Source organism: Festucalex cinctus, chromosome 2 (genome assembly GCF_051991245.1).
Source record: "Festucalex cinctus isolate MCC-2025b chromosome 2, RoL_Fcin_1.0, whole genome shotgun sequence".
NCBI classification, from domain to species: Eukaryota; Metazoa; Chordata; class Actinopteri; order Syngnathiformes; family Syngnathidae; genus Festucalex; species Festucalex cinctus.
In genome coordinates, this window is record NC_135412.1 from 15,555,719 (window position 1) to 15,582,391 (window position 26,673).

Genomic DNA, 26,673 nt, shown 5'->3' on the forward strand with positions numbered 1-26,673 from the left:
AACAAGACACGTGGCTGCTAAAATATTTTGTATTTTTTGCCAACGCACGTTTAGCATGCTGAGCTTGGGCCTGCTGATCTTCTCTTGGCGAGATCGAGTGCGTGTTGACCTGCGGTGGTGTTTGCGGATTTTACTCTGGCCTTTACCTCCATGTGTCCCCTCATTGCCGTCACTCATCTCCTTCCCTGATGTGGCATCAGAGTTGACACTGGTTTCAAGGAGAAAACAAAGACAAGTTGATTTGGAGGATTTTTTTGTTTCATATTATAATTTTAGCAAACATCTCTTGGTTTTATCCAAGAAATTATATTTGCATTTGCAAAGGTGTAAAGCAAAGAAAATTGCTTGTGGCAAGCAAATATGGCAGAACAATAATAATATTGGTTGGTACCTGTCATAGCTATGCCCGCCAGTTTGTTTCTCCGCAGCCTGATCCTACAGACAGGAGACAATCCACAAAAGGCAGAAATAAACTCCCACACAATACAACAAGCTAGACTTAGTATATCATTTTCATTTCAACACTTTCAGCACAAACTATATCTAAACTTGCATTGTTTTTCTACCTATTACACTAGCAAATGGCCAGTCTGCCCTGATGTCCTTCAATGTGCCAGACTTCATCTCCAAAAGGACCAGGATGACTCTGTCCTGCCTCAAAACCACCAACCCACTCATGGATCATTTACTTACAAGTGGGAAATTTGATCAATCTAGTATTCCACTACCCACTGCCATGGAATGTTTTAGATGCTGTTTGTGGATTTCAACACCATCAGCCAGGCTCAGCTCCATAACGGCCTTTCACGATAGCAACGTGACAACATTTCCCAAGTCCCAACGGGACTGGGGCATTTTGACTTAGGCTCTCCGGATCGGCCCAGCCGGACTCCTGCCAAACATGTAGTTCTGCCACTGATTTACTGATGATTAGGGATGTAACGATAAGGGCAATATCATGATATTGTGATATTATAACTGCCACAATATCGTCGTCGTCATGTTCACAATATGTAAAGGGAACACATCTGTTAAAAAAAAAAAAAAAACAGGTTGATTTCCATTTGTACAGTTCTAGCACCCTCTGGTGGCTATTTTATTAGTGCAATTTAATTTTCATTAGGGATGTTTTTGCCTTCTATGTTTAAAATCCATGCTAATTGCCAGATGAAGGGGAATGTAATATGCTTGTGAAGCGAGTCAATATGTGGAGGTGCTCAATGTGTGCGTGCATTAACAAGTAAGCACCTCAATATTGTTATGAGAGATTGTAGGTGGTTTATATGTATTGCTGTTATTGTACAAAAGCACAATATTGTGCATTTTTTTACATGAGCTCTTTTTTTTTATTTTTTATTTTTAACAATATTGTGACCTTTTTTAAATATCGCCAACTCCCCCCCCCCCCCCCACAATATCATGATAATTATCGTATCGTGACCTTCATATCGTGTTGTATCGGATATCGATGTTTGGATATCTGAAACATCATCCTGACTGATGTTTCAGTTTGCTATCTATATTCGAACTGGATTAACAGGCTGGTCCCTCTAAATTGAGGGCCAGTTTCTTGGGGTAAAATGTAGGGAAAAAAATTATTTAAAAAAAAAAGCACTGCCGGCCCACCGGGCATCTCCCGTCTATGCCAGATGGCCAGTCCAGTCCTGCCATACAGTATGTTGAGAGAGGAGAAGAAAAAAAAAAAAAAAGTAACCGTGACGATTCAAATGGCAACACTGCGGCTTGCCCTGAAAACTCCACTGAAATAGCACAAATGGAACACAGTTGGTGAGAAGAGCAGTAGAATAACTCAAGTACATCAGGCTTGTCACGTTACTGTTGTGGCGAACGCCACTTGTGAGTGAATTTCTTTCTTTATGGACCGCCCACATGTAGGAGACTAACCATATAAAATGTGCAACAAAAGCAACTTCAAAGTGCAGGACTACCTGCAAAGTCATTCATAAAAAAAAAAAAAAAAAAAAAATGGTGATAAAAATGTGGATCATTACATCTGCGCTGGCTTCAGTTGGACCTGCGTCTCCTGCGGCAACACTGAGCTGCTGCTGTGTCAGACTGGAACTGGTAAAGCCACAAGATGCCCTCTGAGATTCGCTGGGAGGAAGAGACGGAACGTGGCTCAGCAAATCCGTCTTCGCAGATTGGCTGGCACCGACAAGCGTGGCCTGGTCTGAGACGCAAGGCGCAGGTGGGGGCAAGTGTGCCGGCTGCGTGAGAAGGTTCATCTGGACCAGGTCGGGGTGGCTTGGCATTAACTTCTGACGGAAAGAAAAAATAACATTCAGGACTATTTAAAATAATGAATTATGTTAAGCAATCAAAAAAAAAAAAGAAGTTGTTAACGTTTTACCCACAGTAGCATTTTTTTTTTGTTAATTTCAGCATTTATTTGAAGCCATCATCATATTTACCTGTGTCAAAGCACTGCCGTTTGAGGGCGGTTGTGTGTTGGGAGAGAGGGCGGCGTGTGCGTGTACGGTTTGTGCAAACAAAGTTTTCTCTGAGTAACAGGCGCCATTTGGAACAGCCTGCTGTTGAGGTGAAGGGGGGGCTTTGAGCAACAGGGGGACGGGTGCACCCAACACATTTTCAAGGAGGATCGGGGAGAGGGGGGAGACAGAGGGGCTCACGGGGAGGGGGAGAGTTTGTCCCGGAGAAAGGAAGGCATGCTTGAGAGAAGAAGACGATGCTGAAGAGTGAGAGGGTGCGTGTGAGTGAGGGTGGAAGGATTCACAGTCAGCAACAGCTGCCGTCACCTGGACACACGGGTACTGTGAACACAAGTCAGGGAGAAAACAAACAAAAGAGTATGGAAGGAAGGAAATCATATTTTCGACAGAAGAAGCAGCTGACTGCACGAGACAGTTGGGCATTCATTGTCCGTCTGAACCTCCCACCAATCCTCAACCCGGTTTACGCCTGCAATCGCACATTGGCATCAACACACCTTGGTGATGTCATGATGACGAAACGCAGATGACATTTTTGGTTGGATCCTTTCATTTCAATATGAGGATGACTCAAATAGACATTGACTATCTGATTTGAAAGTTTAGTGGGACGGTCGGGGTCTTGGTAGGTTTGCAGTGGTCTCATACTTTCTGCATTTTAATCTCTGCGAGATGTTTAAATCTTATGAAAACTTTTGATATCCTAATACTGCTTTAAACGTCTCCATAACTTGATCCTGGACCTGCCTGGCATGTTCTTTAGTCGTCATGATGCTGTTTGATCACCAATATTCTTTTAACAAATCTCTGAGCCCAGTACATCATTTATACTGAGACTAGTTTACACATCCATCAGTCATTTAGGTCAACATTGGAGCACTCAGGCCTTGTACACAGAACTACACACGTAGCAGGGTATTTTTTAAAACCAAATATTTCCCCCTCCCCATATTTAAAAAATAAAAAAAAAAAAAAAAAAAAAAAAAAAAAAAAAAAAAGTTGAAAACGGATCCTACAATAATATGGGATGCGATGAAAGCAGTAATAAGGGGCAAATTAATATCCCATGCTTCATACATTTCGGATTTTCAAAAAGCTACAGAAGAATTAGATGCTTTAGAACAACTGCATAAAAAAAAAAAATTATAATAATGACCCAGAAACACTCAACAAGATTAGAGAAACAAGGAAAAAGATGGACAATATCTTAAACGCCCAGTCTGCCGGTTTCACTCAGGAATTGTATTGTTGTTTGGAAAGGTTTGGCTCATTTCCACCATATGGCAAAGTACGGACTGGACTGTCAGTGTACGTCTTTTTTTTTTCCCCCCATAAATCATAAATAAATTAAGCATAGAGGAAAGCAAAGATGATAAAAAATGTTTTAAAAAGCTTCACTTTTTTTCTTTTAACAACTTGAGGTATGTGTGTAGAGCGATGACGTAAAACTCCGTTTGCGACGGTCACACGCAAACGCGGACCGTAAAACTAGGCAAATCTCCACCTTTGGCTTGAGTTTTTGGAACCCTTCGTTTTTGATTAAGAAAATACCCGGGGTTGTGTGGATGACAGGGCGAAAGGCAGAAAATTTTTTCCAGTTTGCAAAAACCCCATCTACTTCTAAACAGGGCCTCAGAAATCATCAGGGAACTTTTGGATTAAGTTGGCTGCACTGAGAGACAAGGGGGTGAATAATTTCAAAAGAGTTTAAAATATTGTAATTTTGTTCCACTTCATGATTGTGCCTCCCTTGGTGTTGATTCTTCACACACACACAAACAAAAAATCAAAATTTTCTATACTTCTTTTTGAAGATTGAAATGTGACAAGGTCAAAAAGTTACAAGGGACCTAATACTTTCGCCAGACACTTTATACTGTACATTAGTAAGTGGTGAACTAATTAAAGAAGGAACATGAAGGGGCGAGAGCGGAAGTTTCCAGCCTACCTGAGATGAAAGTGAGCTTGAAATGCACGGATAGACGTCGGGTTCAGCCAGTGGCTGCTGAACGCACACAGTTTGTCCGAGGATAGTGCATGCTGGTTGGGGGGGATTCGGAACCAGTGACACACTCTGCAGAACATGAAACAAAAATAAGACTGTGGGAAAGTCCTGTGCGCCATTAACAGTTGGGAACAAAAAGGTACAATGGATTATTAGCAGAACTCAAAATTCCTTTTCAACTTGGTACACAAATGAGACAGTAGACACATTTGGATTCAAATGGACCTTGAGCATTTTAGGCATGAAAGGGATGGAAGAGTCGCTCACCTTTTGTGTCAGCTGAGTAGGCTGGCCATGTTGCGAAGAGAGCGAAAGGCTCGGCGTAAAAGACGAATGGCCGAGCAGGTGCGGCCTCTGAGCAGGAACGGCATTGACGGCGGAATGTGGAAAGCAGACATCAGGTAAAGCAGAAGTAGGATACTGCTGATCTGTGCTTGCAGGCTGCTCCTGTTGGACTTCAGACTGGCTGGATTGTGGAATGGGAATCTGCGCGGGCTGGCGGATTTGCAGTTGGGGAGCAGGGCTGCGAGCTTCCTGGTGACTTTGAGACGGGGGAAGAGCCTGCGTCGCCTCGTGTGCGTGCTGGAGTTGGCTTTGAATGCAAGTCTGAAGCCCATTTTGCGTTTGCTGCATCGAGCACGGCCGGTGCTCTTGTGGAACGGACATCTGCTGGTTAGGGAGTCGCGTTGCGGCCGCAGTCGGAAGCAGCGTGGCCGTCATAGTCGAAGACACGCACGTGAGAGGGCAACTCAGTTCCAGATGCTGCGCCGGGAGATTGGCGGCTGCCGTCTGCGTCTGATAAACTAACACGCTGCAAGTCTGTTGCTGCACCGAAGCTACGCAATTCAAAGTTGCTTGCTGGTGACCTTGCGTCTGGTGGCAATGCGCCGCTGCGGAAATACTTGGATGCGGGTAGCAATCGCTGGCTGCAGGTTGGGGGTTGACCGAGCATGAGCCGGTCTGGCTTACGGCCGCAGCGCTGGGCTGACACGCGTACGGCACAGCAGGCTGGACGTATTGGTGAGATGGGAGCTCTGCTGCTTGGTTCTGGTGGCCCACAGAAGTGCCCTACGGACACAAAACAAACATAAACGTCATATACAGTGTTCGCTCCAGTGTTAATTTTGACAATAAAATTTAATTTAGTTTTATTAAAAGTTTTAGTCATAATTTTATGGAGGACCAAAAGTGCCAACATAAAAAAAAAAATACACCATGAAATAATTAAGTGTCATTAATTAATTAAATTCCCTATTATGTATTTTTTTTTATATATTTGACCATGAAATAATTAGAGAAATAAATTAAAAACAAGTGCATAATTGAGATTAATCTTATAGCTGAATGAATGTAAACATGTTTGAACATTAAACAAAGTGCAGTGAACACTGAACAGTGTCTGAGTGGTTCTTTTCTCCAACCCGCGTTTCGTTCCTTCTGATTGGATTGTGTGAATTTTCGTCACTGTGTTGTTTTCATTTTAGTCATTGACGAAATTGTCAGTCAATTTTAGTTATCGTTATCATCTCAATGAACGGCTTCTATTTTAGGCTTCGTTTAATTTTCGTCAGAAAATAAATTTTGCGACGGAATTTATGAAAATTTTTCGTCGACGAAATTATCACTGGTTCCCTCGTTTCCCGCTGGGATTAGGTGCCAAACAACACCCGCAATAAATGAAATCTGCCAAGTAGATAGCTTTATGTTTTACATTTACTATAAATGTTTTAAGGCTCTAAAACCTCTCGCCGCACAGTTTATACACGTCTCAGAGGCATTTACTTTTTCTCACATTTCTCTCGTTTAAATGTTCAAACCTTCATAAATTTTATATAATAGGTAAATTATACATTACAGCAAGACCGCATTATAGCGAGGGAACACTGTACGACACTTTCATGGACACAAGCACACAAAGACGATGCAAGCAAACGAAAAATCAGGATAAAAACCAAAAAGGATGAGTTTGTCAATAAAAAAAAAAAGTGAGCGACTTCAAGAAAATTGTCAATACAAAGCTGTTATCTGTGTAGCTTCTAGAGAAAAGCGGTGAAAGTTAATCAGCAGGGAGTGAATGCCTGTTAGAGAATCAACAACATTTTCTCCTTTTGAAGATTGTGCTGAGCTGTGGGAGCCGAGGCAGTAAGCGGGACCCAGACGGTGGAGTTGAGATCCAGGAAGAAATCTGCTACTTGGACCTACCACTCTCAACGCGGCGGCAATGTGATGCTGCTCTCTTGCAAAGGCTGGATCCTCGCAGATATTAATTTCCCCACTCAGGAGAAGATTCTTTCGATTGCCATCTGGCGCAGTAAAGGAATTCTTGTGGCAAGCTGAGGCGTTCAGGACGGATGCAGCACTACATGTCGCTCCTTTTTGATGGATAATATTCAACAGGGACTTCCGCAGCAGGAGGAAATCGGAACAATCACTTGAACCTTTCAAATGTCCCCAAGGCGTCATTCCCAGCGAGGATCGTGCGCCTTTGGACTCATACGGAGAATCAGAAGATGCCACGCGTCCTACCCCGTCCTGGTGGCGGTTGCTGTGAAGACACGTTAAACCGAGGAGACCGCTGAGGTCCGAGTGTCTGCGGACCCTCGTCACATTTCCACAAGCAGACTCAGATGAAGGTGCGAGGCATCGCTCTCCAATGGTGTCCTGTAACAACGGCCGAACACGTCGGGAAGCTTCCGAGGAACAGAGTTGAGCTACGGGCTGGACATCGATAACGGGAGAGCTTCCTCTGCGGGCCGCAACTCCAAAACATGTCACGTGTTCCAGGCTCAGCGCGGCCCCCTGCATTTCACAGGAGTGAGGTCCATCTGTCGGTAAAGCTTGACTTGGCAGCCACTATTTGAGATGCCAACCAAAAAGGTAAAACATGTTTATCACAACCAAAAATGTCAAAAACGTTTAATGACGTATGCTGAAATCCTAATGAATGTCATCAAAAACGTTAATTGATGTTTACGACGTTTTTTTTTTTTTTCTCAATGGGAAGTGCAAAGTCTTGTGCAGCGCTGCCTTGTCATTGGGCTTGTGAAATCAAAACACCCACTATGGGGGTTCTCCTCGGTTTAGAACTGAGTTCTGTTCCTAGGGCAGCAACGCAAAAAAAAAAAAAAAAGTCAAGATGACATTATATCATAGCAGGAACTAAGGTATGGAGGACCAAAACTTCCAAAATTCGAAATAAATAAATTAATAAATAAATAAAAGTGAAAATAAAAATGAATATAAAAAAAATATAATTCCAAAATTATATCTAAAAAAATTAATATAAATGGAAATAAATCCTTTTTTCTTTTCACTTTTAGTCATTTCTTTATCTATTTATTTAGTCATAATTTATTTATTTATTTATTTTGAATTTTGCGGTCAAGAAAATGGATGGATGGATGGATGGCAGTTTTGGGCCGTACTGCCAAGTCGAAATGTTATTCAAATGAGGGGGCAGTCCTAAGCGTGTCTTGGGTTGGACTCCACCATTGCAAACTGCCTGTCATTGGTCGAATGAGCAGCTTGGTGAACTGGAGAGCTCCAGCAATGGACGACTAGCTTGTCCACTGTCTGCTCTCACTTGTTGTCCAACAAATCAAGTCACAAGTTAAGGTGACAGTGGACACGATCGTCATCCATTGCTGGAGCTCTCCAGTGCAAGCCGGCAAGACTTCCTTGTTCGCCGAGCTGCTCACTCAAACAAGTAACGTCTCAAAATTGTCAAACTGCAACAAACAGGATCCAGTAACATTAATTTTTTGAAAAATCCAGTTTTCACGGTAGGCCTACTGTGAGAAGGAATCAAGCATGTAACGGGTAAAAGGTGCTTCACACCCCTTACGTACCTTGAATATTTCCCACATGAGTCCTCATGGTGCATTTTTTAACATGTGAATGTACAAGTAAACTTCTACAAACCTGCTGCGTTGCCATAGTGATGGGCTCCAGCAGCGACTGATAGAGGACACTCTGCTGGCTGCTGTGGGAGTCCGAGTAAACGGTGGAGCCCTTTCCACTGTCAAACGTGCTGTCTGCTACACACACACACACACACACACACACGCACAAAATCATCCAATCACAAAAAGACCAAAGGCTATGCTAGTCTGACTAACACAGGCAACTAAATCCTGAACCCATTTGAACACATGCAGGCAGATCCACAAAAAACTTTGACACAATTGTTCTCCTTTTGGCTCTAAACAGTGGAAACAAAACCAGAAGGGTTTGTGCTAGCTGCAAACTTTCAGGCTATTTTCATCCAAATCAGGCAAGTGCAGCTGAGAAGCTACTGTGGGCTTTCCACTCGCTACGCTCCTGCCCTAAACAGGCCGCATGAGAGGGGCTTACATGTGACTGAGGTGAAACTGGCTGGCGGCGTCCGAGCTTGGCTGTGCTGCTCGGCGTCCGCTTGCGGCTCCAGCAAAGAGGGCGGTCCCACGGTCACGTGCGCATCCCGGGAAGCCACGCCCTGACAAGTTGCCATCCGGACGGCGTGGCCGCCATCCATCCCATGAGCGGCTGACGCCGTTCTCTCTCGTCTCCATTTGATCAGTGCCACGCGGTCCCGAATGGATTTTCCTACAGTCTTCACATCACTGTCGTGGAAGAATCCAGAATCCACCTGACAAAAAAATAAAGGTGTGACGCACCACGATTTTTGTTGGTAGGGATGTAATGTATATCCAAATCTCAAAGTGGGGAGGTTGGTGATATAAAAACGTTTTTTTTTTCTTTTCTTTACATTACACACTAATGTACTTTTTAACATGCCTGAAATGGGTAGGAAGAAGTACAAAAAACAAAACAAAAAAATCACTATATATATACACACACACACACACACACACAAAAAAAAAAAAACAGCTCAATATTGTGTTTTTGTACATAACAGCAGTGACAAAGAAATAGTCTTGACCATCATTTTATTCTAAATTACTCACCGATCAAACAGGCGGATTAATAAAACACTGGGGGAAATCCTGTATTCACGTACCATTTCTTGCGCCACCACCTCAGGTACTTCCTTCTCCAGGTCAAAGGTGAACTCAATGGCTCCGCTCTCCTTATATTTCCCCTTCAATTTCTTGTGGTCCTCCACCCATAGTTTGAGGGCGATGGAGGTCTTTTGCCCGTCGTCCTCCTCAGCAAGCTCCACCCTCACGCCCGTGTCCTCGGCAAAGAAGGCGTGGTTAAGGAGGTCTTTGATGGCGTATCTGTTAGAAGGTACACACAAGTTCATATTCAGCCACAAACGCATGAAGACTTTTCACCTGTTGACCCAAGCTGCCAGTGTAAAACAAACACGGCACTTAGCCTCGTTCTCTAGTGACCATGTCATCTATACACTGTTGCTCAAAGCCAAATTATTGAGACGTGACAATGGCTTACCGCTCTTCTCTCTTTTGGCAGATGCACTCCCCGATAATCTCTTTAATTTCCGGGTCCATGATCTTGTTGTAACTGGCTGGTTTGACTCCCTAGATAAGAACGACATCACATAGAACACATGACATTAATTTTTTTTTTTCCCAATAATTCAAAAACTAAAACTGCCATATTCATGAGACATCGCCTAAATGCCAGTTGTGATTCCACCTCTATTTAGTTTCTCTTCATTCTAAATTTTCAATGTGAAGATTAATTTACATTCAGGTAACAACAGTATAGAAATATATGGGTCTATTTTTGATCTTTTAAGATGTCATGTCTCAGTTTAAGTTGAAAGGGTTTAGAAATATCCAGGTGGGCTGCTGATCTGATCCAGTTTTTCTGCATCTTGTTTCATAGGCAAGTTCATGCTGAAGGTGAACTCGGATTTTCTTGCCTATATGTGACATGTATCTGATGTTTTCAAGCCAATACGAACTGCATAATTGTGATTTGTTCCAATCCGACCCAATGGTGGACGAAGGAGCAAAGAATGCATTGTGGGACCGGTCAATTTGAGCACAAAATCTTTGAAATCGCCACAAATGTCAGCATCAGGCCTGGATTGGCCATCCGGTATACAGGGTAGACAGACGCCCGGTGGACCAACATCTTTCTGGGCCAATGCGGTGAAGTTTGAATTATTTTGCTCCATTTTACCCCCAAAAGACCATTCCTCTATTTAGAGGTAGCCACCTATTAAAGTATTAACAGTATAGATGGGCAAACAGTAACATCAGTGAGGTGCTTAGGCACCGGGACGATTTTTTTTGGTGCCAGTACAGCCCTGGTCAGGACTGAGACCGAAATGTGGGACCATATTTGGACAAAAACGCCTTTGTTGCCTTTAACAACAGGCTAACACTGCTAACATCGGCTGCATTGTTAATTCAACACATCATTCAGTTCAAAGCCTGAAACGGAAACTTGGCTCCGTTTTGCATGAAAACACATTTTTTAAATTGCATCAAATGCACCATGTGTGCTTGACTTTATAAGTCACATCTGTTTTTGTGATGTAAAAAAAAAAAAAAAAGTTTCAACAAATGCTCCAAATTGGACTTACGCTTGTGACTTTGCGGAAAATCTGTGCAGCATTCTGACATTCCGAGTAAGGATATTCCGAGGTGGCCATTTCCAGCATGCACATGCCGAAGGCGTAGACGTCCACGGCTTCGTCGTAGTGCTCCTCGTACATCTCCGGGGCCATAAACTCCGGTGTGCCTGCAGTTGGAGCGACACGTATTTCAGGTGCTTCTGTGCTTGGATGGGCGTGGCGCCCGCTTACCGATGACACTCTTAGCGAAGGAGGCCGCCTTCAGCGTGGCCAGCCCTAAATCGCCGATCTTGACTGAGCCTGTGGGGCCAGTGATGAAAATGTTGTCGCATTTGAGGTCCCTGTGGATGATGGGAGGAGTTCTGGTGTGGAGAAAGTGAAGGCCTTTCAGGATCTGTCTGCACCAGCTTCTTAGCACTTTGGGCTTCATCACCTTAAAGCGCTTCAGATAGCTGCACGAGAGAAGGCCAACGCGTCTTGATATTGGAGGTCACCGTCAGCGACAGCATTTTTCTTCACTACTCACGTTTTTAACGTCCCGGATGTCATCAGCTCCGTTACCAAAACGATGCACTTCTTTCCTTTCAGCGGGGACTCCCAGAAATCATAAAACCGGACGATGTTTGGATGTTGAAGACCTTTTAACATCTCCGCCTCTTCCTTGAAGCGCTGACGTTCCACTTTTGACAGCTTACGATCCTGAGCAAAAAGGACACAATCCGTAATTATTAAATAGCCACAGAGCTCAACTTTTGGGTCAAAGTGATGATGCGTCTCAATTTGCAATTTCTCAAATATGCAATAAAAGCTGCTAGTAACGATGTCGCACGTGAGCAACTGCAGATCACTACATCTTATGCTGCATTCGAGGAGGGTCGGAAGACAGATATATCAGAGTTTCACAGTTCTGAGCTGATGCGTCAAAAACCGTGATGCTCCAAACAGTACAGTAGAATGGACGTGAACGTCTGTCATCAGTGGTTTGTGTTGTGGAGGATTTTTGAGGGATTTCGAGTGCTCCTTCCATGTTTTGGGAAGAAAAAAAAAAACAATCCACAAAGATGGCGGCCACTTGGCAAGTTGCTCATCTGCATAAATTGCTCACAAAATATGATTTGACCGTTATGTAAGTCATGGAAAAAAGAATGAGCTCACTAGTATGAACAGTTTATGCAAAAATCAAAGTCATGCATTTCTTCTTTGTGTCTTCTTTTCACACTGTGCTCCATCCACTGCCACTAAATGAGAGTTCAAAGAGTACGCTGCAGGCAGGGTGTGTGCGTGTGTGTTGGGGGATGGTCTGGTCACACCCTCCCCACACTGCAGCGAAAGGCTCGGTGGTCTCATCGATCTGTTCCATCTTTCTCCATTTCCTTCAATATCTTGCCATCGCACCTTCAGCCGCCTCCCATCCCCCCGTCGCCTCTCTCGCTCTCTCTCTTTGCCCGCCTCAACGCGGCCCCTCCCTTCAAGATTGCCAGCAGCCCGCCGCACACATAGCACATGAGGAACACGCAATTTGCCGGCTGCACCCTGTGCCTTTCCTTGCAAGGCGTGCTTTTGCTTTACTGCAGTTTTTTCCCCCCCTCCATGGTGGCAGTGGCTTACATAACCACAACCCCACCCTCACAGAGATGGACGACAAACTCCAACGCTCGGAGTCATTCAATTATTTACCCCCCCGCAATCAACTCCCATCACATCAAACAGCACAAGGTCGCCTACAAATAATAACACATTTCAAAACGTAACGACGGACAACGGCGATTATCTTCGAGCACGGTGTGACAATGTGGCTGTGGGTGCGCGGCCTGTCAGGTTGTGTGTGTGTGGAACTTGGGGGTGGGGACTTTCACTGCACCCTTCTGAAGAGTCATGAAAAATTCACCTCTGCAGAAAACAAGTGAAGTGCACTGAGCAACGGAGGACTGGCTGGGTCCACCCAAGCTGGGATGCACGGGTTCACCCCAAGACAAGACACGCAGACCATAAAGGGGGTCTAATGCATGCAAAAGTAAAAACATGAAGAAAATGAAGATGCTTTGGCCTCACTCCAGTCCTCCATTCATCACCTCTGCTGTCATCACATACACACACAACTGTAACGATCCCCCCTCACAGCAGACGACGAAGCTTTTACATAATTCAGAAGCCACGTGCAGGCTCAGCATGGTGAGACGCCGAGATTCCCCCAAGACATGTCAAGCGCACACGCCGGACAAAAGACAGCACAGGTGCAGAAGTGGCATACAGTCATTTATTGTACCCTGAAAACAAACAAACAAAAAAAAAAAAAATCTAAATTCAGATGCTGAAAATCCAGTATATGCACATTTTTACATGTGCAGGCCGAGTAAAAAGACAAAATGCTTAGATTTGATTAACCAATACGGAGTTGCCACAATTGATAATGGAATTACATCTTGCAACTGTGATAATAATATTTGGATCAAATCAAATAAAACCTATCGTGAACACGGTTTAGGTTTCAAAATTCAAATGTTTTTAGAATCAACACTAGTAGAGTAAACCCAACATTACAAAACAAACAAGACCAAATGAACCATTACAAGTGTGAAAGTATCAATTACGGATTGTGTGTCAAATTTCTTAACAGCGACTGGTATCACAATGCTGGTATTAGATTAGCAGTAGACGCACGTGGCTTTCTTGTTGAAAAATATGCAGACCAACGCTGATTCATATATTTAAACTAAAACACTTTTCTGTGAAAAAGAAAATGTTAATGCTTAAAAATACTTAAGTACTTCATGATGTACTTCCAACCTCAGTTACGCTAATTCAGGTTACGCAATGGCCACAGCTAATGAAGTTGCGCCTTTGGCAAATAATACGCAAAAGGGTACAAGATATTGGCAAAAGCGTATCTATATTCTTATCTACACTTCTCAGCCTCTTGCTAATTCAAAAGGTCGATCCGACATCAATAGCTTCAAATATAAACTCAAATTCACATGAGAGTGCAAGAATGCATTTATTGATATAATTGTATGTCAACGAGGGCTATTTCTCCAGCATGGACACATAACCCAATATGAAGCTTCACACTTTCAAAGAAAAACGTTTAAAATCCAAACTGTGCCAACACACGACTTGGTGCACTTGGTGTATTTGCAAGTCCACTAGTAGTAACCGATAAAATGAGGGGAATTGCAATTAGTTATTCGCTCAAAATTCAACTGCCAAATTTTGCTAATATTCTGTCATTTTGTTCATGTCTCAATACGGAGGGGTCTCTAAATGCCTGGAGTAAATCAGAGTCTAACAATTATGCTGTAATGTACAATTGGCATTTTCATGACTACCAATCAGTAGCAAGGTTTCACGTGGACAAAAAAAAAAAAGCAGGTAAGCAGCAGAAGCGAAGACATGACAGCTGGTGATCATGTTGGTTATGTACACGCGCACACACAAGGTAATATAATTAGCACTAGCAAAGAATAGCTGTGGTGCTACGATACGCAGGGTGGCAACTGAAGCCATCTGCTCTGATGATCCACTATTATGAAGGCGTTTCCGCATGCAAACCGAGTCCAGCTCGGGCTGATGTGGACCAGGCACCGTTTCATACGCCTCCTTCACACAGCTACACTACTTGATATTACTTTGAGCTGTACAAAACAGCTTTAAGGTGGACAGAGGTTAATAAGGTGTCACAAAGAGTGAGCCATTCCTTCACAACATCCAGATTAGGCAGCAAAGAAATAAGATTATGGAAGGAATTCCTCCAACTTGGGGAGGGGGAAAGCGGGGTTGTTCCTGTGACACCTATTTGCTTATGCAACATTCAACTAAATGACAAGTGTTTTTTTTTCCCCCCAACAAAATGTTAAATCTGCTTTTCTTGTCAACGGCCGCTGCCAGCAGATCCGACTGGTCATGTAGTGTCGGGTCCCTCCCTGCAAACACTGGCAATTGTTTCTCCCAGAAAAATCTCCTGCAAGCAATGCAAGAGGGCTCACTGCCCTGCTATGACTGCCAGCATTACAATTGCAAGCCCACAACCGGATTTCATCGACAGCCTCGCACCCTTCCTGACAAATGCCACAGAAAGGTCACAAATCAACTCGCACACAGCAAACAAGACCAAGAAAAGATTTCATACGTTTGTCAGAAAAGATCCAGGACGGGTGTCACAAGACCATGTTTGAAGTCCGAACCATAAACGTCACATTTTCCCTAATAAGCGGCTTGCCTTCATTAACACCCATACGTGGAAGAAATAAATCTCGGCCAGGAAGTGCAAGTTGTTTTAAGGGTGTTGCAAACAATCTCTTTATCAATGTGTTGCTTTACTGTCTGGCCCACATTTAAGAGGAAAACTCAGTTTGGGTACTGCAACTTTTGCGACACACCTTTTATCCTTCTAATAGAGCAAATTTGCAATCTTCAGCATGCAGACAGCAGTGGGATTGTAGCGACAGCTTGGCATGACATCACCTTCCAAATAATGTCATCCAGTGTCCACCAGAACAAACATTTGGGATATGTGTTCCTGTTTTCTGACGGCGATTCAGTAATATTTCGGAAAGGCCATATAAATAGCTTGGACCTCAAAATTGACCCAGAATGTTGAAAGATTAGCAGGGCTCCACATAAGTTTCTGGGAGAGGGAAGCCAAGAGATAATCCAACTCAAATCCCCAAAGGATTGAAATAATTGCTCGTTGATTCCTTTGCAGTCTAAGCGGGTGATTTGCCTGTCTGAGTAAGGAAAAACAAACGTTTCCTTCCACTGAGCAAGTCTAATAATGGTTGCTGATTCATGTTCCCAGTAAATCCCTCACAATTTTAAGTTTGATTATGTGGTCAAAAGCAGCTACTAAAAAGTAGAAGAATAACACTTATTTCTCTTATGAATTATGGGGATCATCTGTATTTTTAAGGGCAATGTACAAAGATGAATTTGAAATTGTATTCAAATGTATTGGGATCATAGTTTAGTTTAGTTTAAATAAAGGCAATTAGTGCCATCACTATTGAATGCTTTTTAAATAAATTATCCTTTTGATTATTCCATCGAATAACTGCCCCCCAAATAAAAGCCACTTTTTTGTTAATCCAGTTTTAAGTGGATATAAGCACTTAGAATTTATCTTCGATACATATACATTAAACAACAAAATTAGCCTACGCTAAACTGTTAACAATCTCGACTAGCATTAGCATGCTAGCGATTACCACTTCAGGTAAACAAACACTACACCATACACCATATATCTACATTACACCTGTAATAGTGTCTTAAAAGTCACTCATAGACGATGCCTCATCATTATTCCATAAGTAAACAAGGGTAGAGCTAGCTTTTAGCGACATGAGGTCAATAACTTCCTGTTCCTTTCAACTTCTGGGCTTTTTTAGGGCATGTCTACCCTTGACTGGTAAAGTGATGAACACCTAAAACTGAGTGGCACGTTATATTTTGGAATAATTACAGCCCACATGCTTTTTAGGACGTTCAGAACTTACCTTCCTCTGTTTTAAGGTCGCTTAATGTACTCTATTGTCTAAATCCACAAAGTCTGTGCCAAACTCGAGAGCCGGAGTCCTGCAGGTTTGGGATGTTTCCCTGGTCCAACGCACCTGTTCCAATGAACAGAATCGTTATCAGGCTTACGCAGAGCTTGCTGATGAGCTTTAGGTGTGATGGAGAAGAGAAACATCCAAAACCTGCAGGACTCCGGCTCTCGAGGACCGAGTTTGGACACCACTGCACTCAGTACTAAAGTCTGAGTGGTTTTTTTTTGTGTGTGTTTTTTTTAGCAGACAAATAACATCCACCATTCGGTCACTCGATGGTGCACTAACCGTCTGCAAAAAAAAAGAAAAAAAAAGTCTGTATAAAAAATGAACAAGGTTCCAGCGGAGCATTGAGACATTCAAAGCAATTTTTTGGGGGGTGGGTTACTGTATCCAAATCATAACTGTAGACTCCTGATGGCCAAGCAACATACAAGACTGAGCTAGTTGATGAAGTTTACCTGCAGCTCACACCAGGCAACCTCCACCCAGGTCTCGGTGTCCAGACCCTTGTAGACGGTCTTGAAGGAGCCCCTCCCGAGCTCGATGTCAAATTTGAGGAAGCGTCCTCCCGGAGAGGTGGAGACGGCCTTCATCTCCGCCTCCTCCTCCGTCTCCTCGCTGGCGGCCTTGACGGCGCTTTTGCCGCCATCGCCGCATATGGCGTTCGGCACTTCTCCTCCGCTTTTGGCCTTTTCCTTATCAGCTGTTCCACTTTCTTCCCCAACGTCTTTTTGCCCACCTCGACGCTCAGCGCCGGAGTCCTCACGTATGTCGCCGCCCGGAACTCCCATCCTTCCCGCGACCGTTGGCGGGTTCGCATTCAGCGACCGGCCGTCACATTCGGACGCCTCCGAGGCCTGCTCGTCCGCATCCGAGAACCACAAGTTTCTCCTGATGAATCGCTGACGCACCATCTTCTGATAAGCCGAAGATGGGTCGCTGCCGCCTCTGGGTGCCGAGCCTGCCAGGCATCCATCCGCCGTGGCTTCGGGTGTGCGTATTTGCAGTTCACACTGCACTCCGGGCAGCGATTGATCCGCGTTTGGGCGAGCTTCCCGCTCCATGCCGAGTCGCGAGTTCTGTCGCTTCGGCTCGCAGCTCACACGTGCCGTGGGCAGGTTCGCCAAAATGCAGCCCGCACATCAACACCGGCTTCCACTCGCTGACTAAGTCAGTAGTCTACATCAGTCGACGCCTCCAATAATGCTGGTGAGGACGCCGCGCACCAGCTTGGATCAAATGACCGGATCTGGAAAAGAAATGTTACCAAAATGTTTGCGTTAGCACATGGTAGGAAAAAAAAATAAAAAATTCAATACTTAAAAGGAAACATGTTACTAGGATTTGGGCTGTGCAATTAATCAAAATTCAATTATAATTTCAAGTATTATAACCCACAATTACAAAAATCAGCATAATTGTAAAAAAAAAATAAATAAAATAAAAAAAATAAAAAAACTTATTAAAACTAATTATGGAGTTGTTTAAATTTATACATTTGCCAAATTTTTTAATTTTACAATAACTAATTTAATACATTGTTTCATCCAAAAGGAACTTACTGTTTCAAAGAATTTTATTTGTCTTCATATTTGTTTTTTTATGTTTAAACATTTTGCTTTGTACCAAAAAATAAATTATTGTCCTACTGCACAGCGCTCAAGCTAGACTCCAACTTCAAGTTTTTACCAACATAAATAAATAAATATATATTATCATAAATAAATATTATTATAAATTCTGTTTGGTCCAAAAGGAACTTAGATAGTTATAGTGTTTCTATTTTTTTATTGGTCTTAATATTTTTAAATGCTTAAATATTTTCTTGTTTTGTACCAAAAAATAAAAATTTGAATAATCGTGATTTCAATTATTGCAAAAATAATCTTTTTTTTTTTTTTTCCCCATAATCAAGCAGCCCAAGCTAGGATGGTCCATTTGACACTCAAAAACACTTCTTTTTTTTCCCCAGGATAATGAAACAAGCTTGCGCTTTAAATTTTAGCAATTTGTTTTGTATTTAAATCAGTCAATAGTGATCCGTTGTGGAACCGCCTCCATTTTATTTGCAATATGGACAAAAATCTTTTGATTGATTGATGGTGATTTCACTCTGGGATGTTAAACTTGTGGACGATCCAGAAGCCGCCAATAAACATCTGGCCAACTTTTACTTGCCATCCATCCAAAGCGAAATGTAAATGAAACAGCGACCGATCCGTAAACAAAATTCAAGTGCACATCCTTTCTCGTGTCCACTTCAACCTGTATAAATATCAAAACCATCAGACAATATTTTCCATTTTGTGAAGGTCTTTTCTTCACATTTCATGTCAATAAACTCCTTAACTTTGTGGCGATTGCTTCTCTATGTATACAGGTTGAAGTAGACATGAGTCTTCTGAGGCTGTGCATCTTAATTTTGGTGACAACTGGTCACAGTTTTCGGACACTAGGCAACAACGACATGAGCGCAAAGCAGGCCAGGAAACAATAGTCCAGGGGCCGTTATCCCTTCAATGACAAGAAGAAACTCAAGCAGGCCCCACCCATAAATAATGGCATTCACAGCTTCTGCTGAACCTTGTCAACAACAACAACAACAAAAAACATAACTTGAATCACGACTGAGTTTTTCAGGGTTGTGAATTTAGTGCTGACATCATTTTGACCTACAGACCAACCTATTACATCATAAGTGCCAATGTTCAGCCCAGTCAACGGACACTTTAAGTCAGGGGTGGCAAACTGCGGTCCTCGAGGGCCGTTGTCCTGCAGGTTTTGTAGATTCCCCTACTCGAAGTGCAGCTGATTCCAATTAACAGGCCCGTTATCAGGTTTCTGCAGAGCTTGCTGATGAGCTGATCATGAATCAGCTGTGTTGAAGAAGGGAAATATCCAAAACCAGCAGGACTGCGGCCCTCGAGGACCGGATCTCGCCACCCCTGCTTTAAGTAAAACGACTGCTGATTAAAAACCCAAGGAAACGGGTAGAATCTGATCAAACTTTTGGATTCTTTTCTTTCAAATCATATTGAAGCAACGGTAAAGCCGCGCAATTCCCAGCGTTGCAGTCAAGCAAGCTCGATGTGCTTTGATGTCTTCAGCCATTAAGACGCAAAAGTAACATTTCAGATCAAAGTTTATTTCAAGCTGTGTGACTAGGCGTCAGACGTGGTCAACAGCAGCTCCTGGACAAATGTGCATTCTGCTACCCCTCGTGGGAATCAAGCATACTAATATAATCAATTCAACACCTGTTGCTAATCATGCAAAACATTCATCACTTCCTGCAACTATTTCAGCTTTGTGTTCAACCCAAATGGCCGACATTTCACATTAACTGAAGCCACAGTGTCATTATTTCGTGATTTTCTTTCTTAACTGCATGAGTGCGCCTTGGGAAATTATCTGATTTCACATATTGGACTTGCTGAAAAGGGGGTTCATTCACGACAAATACTCGCTCTGTGCCAACAATGTCTAATGTTAGGCACGACAAAGAAAGACAGTTGCATCAGATGGCAGAAGATACGCAATTGACCACGTATGTGCCCTCTTATGGGTCCAAACATGTGGCTTGGCCTTTGGCAAGCTGCTCATTTGCTAGCAGAAGCAACAAGATTGTATGCTTTTTTTTGTTGGCAGGGCGGAGACACAAGACAATTCGCCAAGCTGAACGCCTTTCAACACCTTGCCGACAGGGGTAAAAAAAAAAAAAAAAAATTCCAACGGCCTTCACGTCACGTCATGTTGAGTTTCGAAACCAATTTGAGCTAGCAGCAATTTGACTTACCGTGGTCCCAAATGGCACACAAGAGCACTCCAGTGACCTGTTTTTAGCTGCTGATGCAAACGGTTGGCGGCATCATCATCACCATCACCATCACCAGTGGAGCTCGCCAAAGGTAAATGAGGCGTCGACAAAAGGTGCACTTTGGAAGGCCATGCTCGGCGTTCGTCGCGTGTTGTTTTCTATTCGACGCGGACACGTGAAAAGCGTTTCAAGGCCGCAGCGAAGGAAGAAAACGTGGAAATGCTCCTCTTGCCTTGATGCTCTCGTTGCCCCTTGACGCGATTGGCCGCATCACTCGTCGTCGTCGTCCCCCCCGCGGCTGTTTGCTCAACATGGACGAACGCTTGAATGGCGTCCAGCTCCCGTCGACAGACACATGAGCCGGACAAATGCTGCCCTCTTCACGTCTTCACGTCTCCGTTTCCGTTGAGTTTGGGCGGCGTGTGATGATGACGCCGACCACACAAGTGCAGCTAGCGCCCACGCACTCAGAAAGCTCCGCGGCCACGCCCCTGCCGACAGAGCGAGCGAGCCGACCAATCAGGCGGCACGCCGGTAAAGCGCACGAGGCTGCGCAACAAAAGTGAGCGGGACCTAAGTGTTTTCGTTTTGGAAAAAAACGTCCTTCTCAGACAAGCCACTATGGGAGATGACACTTTAAAAGGGGTTAATCCAAATGCTTTGAAACTTTGAAGCTAATTTAAACGAGCATGCATCTTATGCCTGTTTACACGGAGACTGAGCCATGAGGTGACTTTACAGAAATATTTCAATATATTCAAACTCAAGTCTGATAACGCGACGATTTGTGAGACACCTCACAAATCAAACACGCTCCACTTTGATACACGTCAGCTGGCAAGACTAACACGGTTACATGACACAATTGAAGTCGCCATTTGACTTGTACCAACGAGTGCGTGTGGATTTTACAAGAGGTGGTTGTGCTGGTATGAAACGGGCCATTGAATTTTAGATGGATGTGACGGCGTTCGAAGGGAGGAGCAAGAATGACGCTTCAGCGGACTTAACGGTTGCAGCTCAGCTAACGCTCAACAAAAATGAGCAATCGCTCTCGTGATGTTACGCCTCCGCCAAAAGAATTGCTTTGTCTTTCATAGGCATGCAGCCTGTGTTCAGTCGATCTCTCATTTGAAAGACAACCAAAAAAAAATGTTTCTGATGACATTTTCCAATTTGCACCTTCAGTGTAGTACCGCATTGTGCCACAACATGCCAGGCTGCACTGAGCTCTCCTGGAAGATGTTCAACCTAATTAACTCATTCACTCCCAGCCATTTTCGCTGAAGCAACCCCCTTCGCGCCCAGATCTTTTGCTGGATTTTGACGGATTTTGACTTGATTGATTTGATTTGATAACCAAAAGAACGATTAGTGTCTCTTCTTTCATCAGGGGGAAAAAGTATATTTCTATCTGTTTCCGTTTTGCAGCAATTATCATTAGAATATAGCTAAGTTTCATTATTATTCACAAATCTGTTTAAAACTGTGGGGAAAACCCTGGTTGAGCTCTTATACTCTGCTGCCACCTGCTGGCCGTTTTTGTAATAACTGCCATTGCTTCAACCCTTCTCTTCAGTTCAGAGGTTGCATCAAAGCCTTCTGTATGCTCTAGCATTAAAATAAAAAAATGGTATAAATACGTCTTTGGGACACTGGTAATATTTTAAAAAACAATATATTTATACGTTTTTGGGAGCAAATGAGTGAAGCGCAAACTAAAGATGTAGAACAGGGCCCTAACCGACTAATATGGCGTAGATACCGCGGACTTCCAACACACTTCGGAGAACTGAGACACCCAACACACTCGCACCCACCAACGGGAATGCGCAATTGAGGGGCACAAGGGAGGAAGTACGAGTATTGGGACAGGGCCTTTTACGTCGCAACAGTAACCGGAAGGCGTGTAGGCGTGTGACTTACGGAGGTCGGAAATCCCGCCTCCTCCGTAGCGTATACCCCTTAAAAGTCGTTGTTCCCAGCTCAAATGCAACTATTTTTGTATGTGTTGTTGCTCCATGTTAACCTTGCTCTCGCAAGATGAATTCTTGCGGTATTTGTGAGTTCACAAACCCCGGAGAATACATCTTGAACTGCTCCATTGATTTCCGAGTGGTTCGGACCAATCACATAGCGACATATGTTTGCGGGCAAGATATCCAACTGTGACGAAACCAGGAAGCCAGCGCCGACACCAGATTTAACAAACAAACCTAACCTGTACGAATGGACGATGCAATTAATTCTGTTCTCGCAGAATTACTCACCGTTTCCTTGTTGAATGTTGAGCAGTAATTCCAAAAGCTCAGCATTGCTTCACCCCAGAAGAATAAACAGCAGATCTTCTAATTCAGCAATATAACTATCATATACCATGTTGGCACATGGTGAGCACATGACTCCAAAGCCGATTTGGACTGTTGTCACACAAGCTACTTGAAGTATTTTAAGCTCCATCTTCCCTTTGCTGCTTTAATGGCGCCCTTTCCAAAGGTCACTGCGTTTTGATGCAAGGTTTGTGGCGCTAATTTGCTAATTGCCTTCCAATGCTAACCGCGGACGCTAAGCGGATCCTCCTCACTGACACAAACGCAGGATGGACATATTTCTAGCCTCATGTCATGCAACGCCAGGATAAAAGCATCGTTTGTGACTTCTCTGCTCAGTGCTCACTTTTCATGCACTTGGTTTTTCAACAAGCTGACGTTAGCAATAGCTGCTGCTATGTTGTTAGCATGACCTACTCAGCAGATTGTAACTACTGTATAAGATTAAATGTAGTGCTGTCAAAGTTAAAACTCTGTTAAAGCTTTAAATCTGTAAGTTAACTCAAGACTTAAAAGCTTTAACTTTGACAGCACTAATTTATTCTTTTGGAATTAAAAATTTAAAAAACAAAATAGGTCGATCATGGAATACAATTACAAATGGCATTTGAATTGGTTCACAACACTATTTAAAATGCGATTGTGGAAAAATGTGGTGGGGTTGTGATGCCTCTCATAGTACTACTACTACTACTACAACCATTACTTATAATGGTAATAATTGGTTTCATTTACAGTTTTAATGAATAAGCAAAGACACAAACTATTGGCATAAAAAATAGTAACACAATTTCTCTCCATAAAGTCTTGGGAAATAAAGGAAATTCTGTTTAAGGAGCAAAAATAAATAGTTTTCCATGAAAGAATGCCACTGTTTTCAACTTCCTTAAAAAAAAATAATATATATATATATATATATATATATATATATATATATATATATATATATATATATATATATATATATGTGTGTGGGGGGGGGGGGGGGGGGGGGGGGTGTGTGTGTGTGTGTGTGGGCGGCACGGTAGTCGAGTGGTTAGCACGTCCGCTTCCCTGTTCTGAGGTCTCCGGTTCGAGTCCAGGCACGGACCTTCCTGGGTGGAGTTTGCATGTTCTCCCCGTGCCCGCGTGGGTCTTCTCCGGGTACTCCGGTCTCCTCCCACATTCCAAAGACATGCATGGCAGGTTAATTGGGCGCTCCGAATTGTTCCTAGGTGTGCGTGTGAGTGTGGATGGTTGTTCGTCTCTGTGTGCCCTGCGATTGGTTGGCAACCAGTCCAGGGTGTCCCCCGCCTACTGCCTAGAGCCAGCTGAGATAGGCGCCAGCAGCCCCCGCGACCCTTGTGAGGAATAAGCGGTCAGGAAAATGGATGGATGGATGGATATATATATATATAATATTTTTTATATATATATTTTTAAGGAAGTTGAAAACAGTGGCATTCTTTCATGGCACTGACAGGAGCAAAGGTTTCACCCCCAGCCATTGTCACCCTTCGCCCTACACGAATTCCCCCCTCGCTGATGTCAAGTCCATTGACTCCTGACAAACGACGCATTCCAGCTTGGCTCCACTTGTAACCATGACAACCAGGCGTGACACCATGTCAGAGTTCACCCGGTTGTAGCGCCGACGTCAGCATGCGTGGGAATCGACAGCTGAATCGATCTGGCTCAGTGTGCCAAGTCTGATGCAAAGAAGAAAAATGAAACGCAGTGTGATCGATTGGTATATTTCTGGCGTGGAGTCAAAGCCGAGTCCTCGCATCTCCAAAAGCATCAATTCGTTTTCAGCTTAAAAATAAAATAAAATCCATCATCGATCGAAAAGAGTTATTTTCAACACTTTACATTTGACCAAAAGATCTTAATCATGTTGACACAAACGTGTCCTAAATGTGTTATCCACCATCTTAAACTGCTTGAAGCAATTCAACTGTTTTGTGTAATATTTTTGTTCACGTCCATTTCAGTTCAACCACAAATTCAAATACAAGTGCACCTCTACACTTCAAAGGATCAGAAGATAGATCAAAGGTCAGTCAGCATGTGAGAGTCATTAAATCGCTCATCGTTCAATGCTACGACTACTCCCGCCCGTCCCCATCAAAACACAAACGCACACTCATCTTGGATGAATTTGTCTGAATATGTCAGAAGTGATTTAGAACTTTTTTTTCTCGCAGTAACTTTCATGTCTCTGGCTTAAGTGAATCGTATTAACTGAAAGGAGGTAAAAAAAAATAAAATAAAAAAAAATAAAAAAACAATCTGACAATTCAGTCGCTCTTCTTTGGGTGCATTTGGCAAGTGTGGACTTTCATGATGTCAGCATGTTTTTAGTGGCACGCTGCAATCCGTGACCTGACCTACAAACACACTGACCTCTCCAGGCTCCCATAGAAGTTTCCACCGGAAAACAAGTCACACACACACAAAAACAACAACCACTGGTGCTTATATCCCCCCCAAACATTATCCTACTGTGTCTGTCGTGCTGCGGGCAAGCGCAGCGAGAAAGAAAACAAGTGTTTCCACACAAACGAGACAAAGAGGTCTGATCCATAAACAATGCAACGTTTGTTCCTAGCGGACCAACAGGAAAGTAGGGAGAACAACAGTTGGACACGTGACCTCATCGGGTCCTCCTGTGCCTGAGAGTGACCCCCGCCCCCACCCCTCACACATGACCTGGGGCCTCACTTATCAACGAGTGTGCAGGATGCGCAAAAGCTGAAAATGATGTACTGTACTACAAAAAAGAAAATATGACCCCTTATAGTGCATAAACACCAAAATTATTAATTATACTTATTAACAAAAATTGCAAAATTAGGAGAAGGCCAGGCAGAGGGTGCACTGTCCCTCCTGACCCACCCTAGAACTACTACTGATGGAGCTGTCAGTGGGCCACTTGCACATGCAGAGGTTACGTTTGTAGAGGAGACACCGACCTCTGTCGGTTGCTTGGAAGATTGCAGGAGAGTGCGCTTTTTTTTTCTTTCTTCTTCTAAAACACTTTCGGAGCCATAAATGAATGCAGCGGACATGACATATTTGAAGACTCTGGGTGGAGAGTAGAACCGTCACGTGCCTTCGGTGCCAATTGGCAAGGGTTTGCTTCCCCAACTGGGAGACCATGTTAGTTTGTTTGAGTGAGTGGGAAAAAAAAACATATTTGCTTGTCTAAACCAATAAAAACGCATAATTTGGATGATGTCAACACTTTTGTTTCAAGATTAGCTAACCACTCACAAGTGCAAATTGATTTGCATGATGTTCATGTTAAAAATGTGACATATAAGTTTGGTAGGTTTACAACACGTTACAGCCATACGATCCTGGCGTCCACTATGACAAATAACACATGAGATAACCCCCCAAAATGTTCCATGTTCTTAACATTCACTGCCTTTGACAAGTATACTTGTCAATTGTATTTTTTAGAGCGGTGCTAAATGGGGGCGAATCTGAGCATGCTCCACTGTAAATATCAAACTTGGAAACAACTTTACTGATGCCCAACCACCGGTAGATGACATCATTGCCCCATTTTATAGGAAATAAACACAGTTTCAGAGTCCATGGGAGAAATGGCTGTATTTTGGAAAACCTACATTTTTCTGCTGTCAATTATAAAAGAACGTGACGGGACAAAAAGTAGGGAGTCTATTCTGTTATTTGGTAGATTCGGTTTATATATAATTATTGAATGTAATATCACGTGAGTATTGGAAATGTAAAAATTTTCTATAATGACTGGCAGTGAATGAGTTAAGTGAGAAAGGAGTCAAAATCAGTTCAGAATAAATAAATAAATAAATAAATAAATAAATGAATGCATGAATGAATGAATGAATGAATGAATGAATGAATGAATGAATGAATGAATGATGCCCAGCAGAAAAACATGCGGATTTGAAGGAGTTAAAGGAATTAATGCTGGGGCAATTGTCATAATGTGATGATTGTTTAACAAAACATTTTAACGGTTTCCTTATGTCAGACAGGTCC

The 26,673-nt window shown here is 43.1% G+C and overlaps 1 protein-coding gene across 10 annotated transcripts in view; it reads right to left on the reverse strand.

The window, feature by feature from the left end:
• The window catches only part of LOC144013865 (serine/threonine-protein kinase WNK2), a 35,980-nt gene extending 15,151 nt beyond the window's left edge, over positions 1 to 20,829 (reverse strand). For 3 of the 10 annotated variants that reach the window (XM_077513191.1, XM_077513194.1, XM_077513193.1), the window contains exons 1-15: positions 20,309 to 20,828; positions 16,971 to 17,761; positions 11,493 to 11,665; positions 11,198 to 11,418; positions 10,976 to 11,133; positions 9,871 to 9,959; positions 9,476 to 9,695; positions 8,830 to 9,103; positions 8,398 to 8,513; positions 4,744 to 5,544; positions 4,420 to 4,545; positions 2,433 to 2,792; positions 2,013 to 2,279; positions 392 to 435; positions 49 to 208 (exon numbers count right to left, since the gene is read on the reverse strand). In XM_077513191.1, the coding sequence (XP_077369317.1) occupies positions 49 to 208; positions 392 to 435; positions 2,013 to 2,279; positions 2,433 to 2,792; positions 4,420 to 4,545; positions 4,744 to 5,544; positions 8,398 to 8,513; positions 8,830 to 9,103; positions 9,476 to 9,695; positions 9,871 to 9,959; positions 10,976 to 11,133; positions 11,198 to 11,418; positions 11,493 to 11,665; positions 16,971 to 17,576 (3,615 nt within the window). In that variant the 5' untranslated portion in view covers positions 17,577 to 17,761; positions 20,309 to 20,828. Of the gene's footprint in view, positions 1 to 48; positions 209 to 391; positions 436 to 2,012; positions 2,280 to 2,432; positions 2,793 to 4,419; positions 4,546 to 4,743; positions 5,545 to 6,678; positions 8,027 to 8,397; positions 8,514 to 8,829; positions 9,104 to 9,475; positions 9,696 to 9,870; positions 9,960 to 10,975; positions 11,134 to 11,197; positions 11,419 to 11,492; positions 11,666 to 16,970; positions 17,762 to 20,308 lie in introns of those variants that run through there. The other 7 variants (XM_077513188.1, XM_077513190.1, XM_077513189.1 and 4 more) reach the window with 7 other exon arrangements.
• Between the last annotated feature and the right edge of the window lie 5,844 nt (positions 20,830 to 26,673).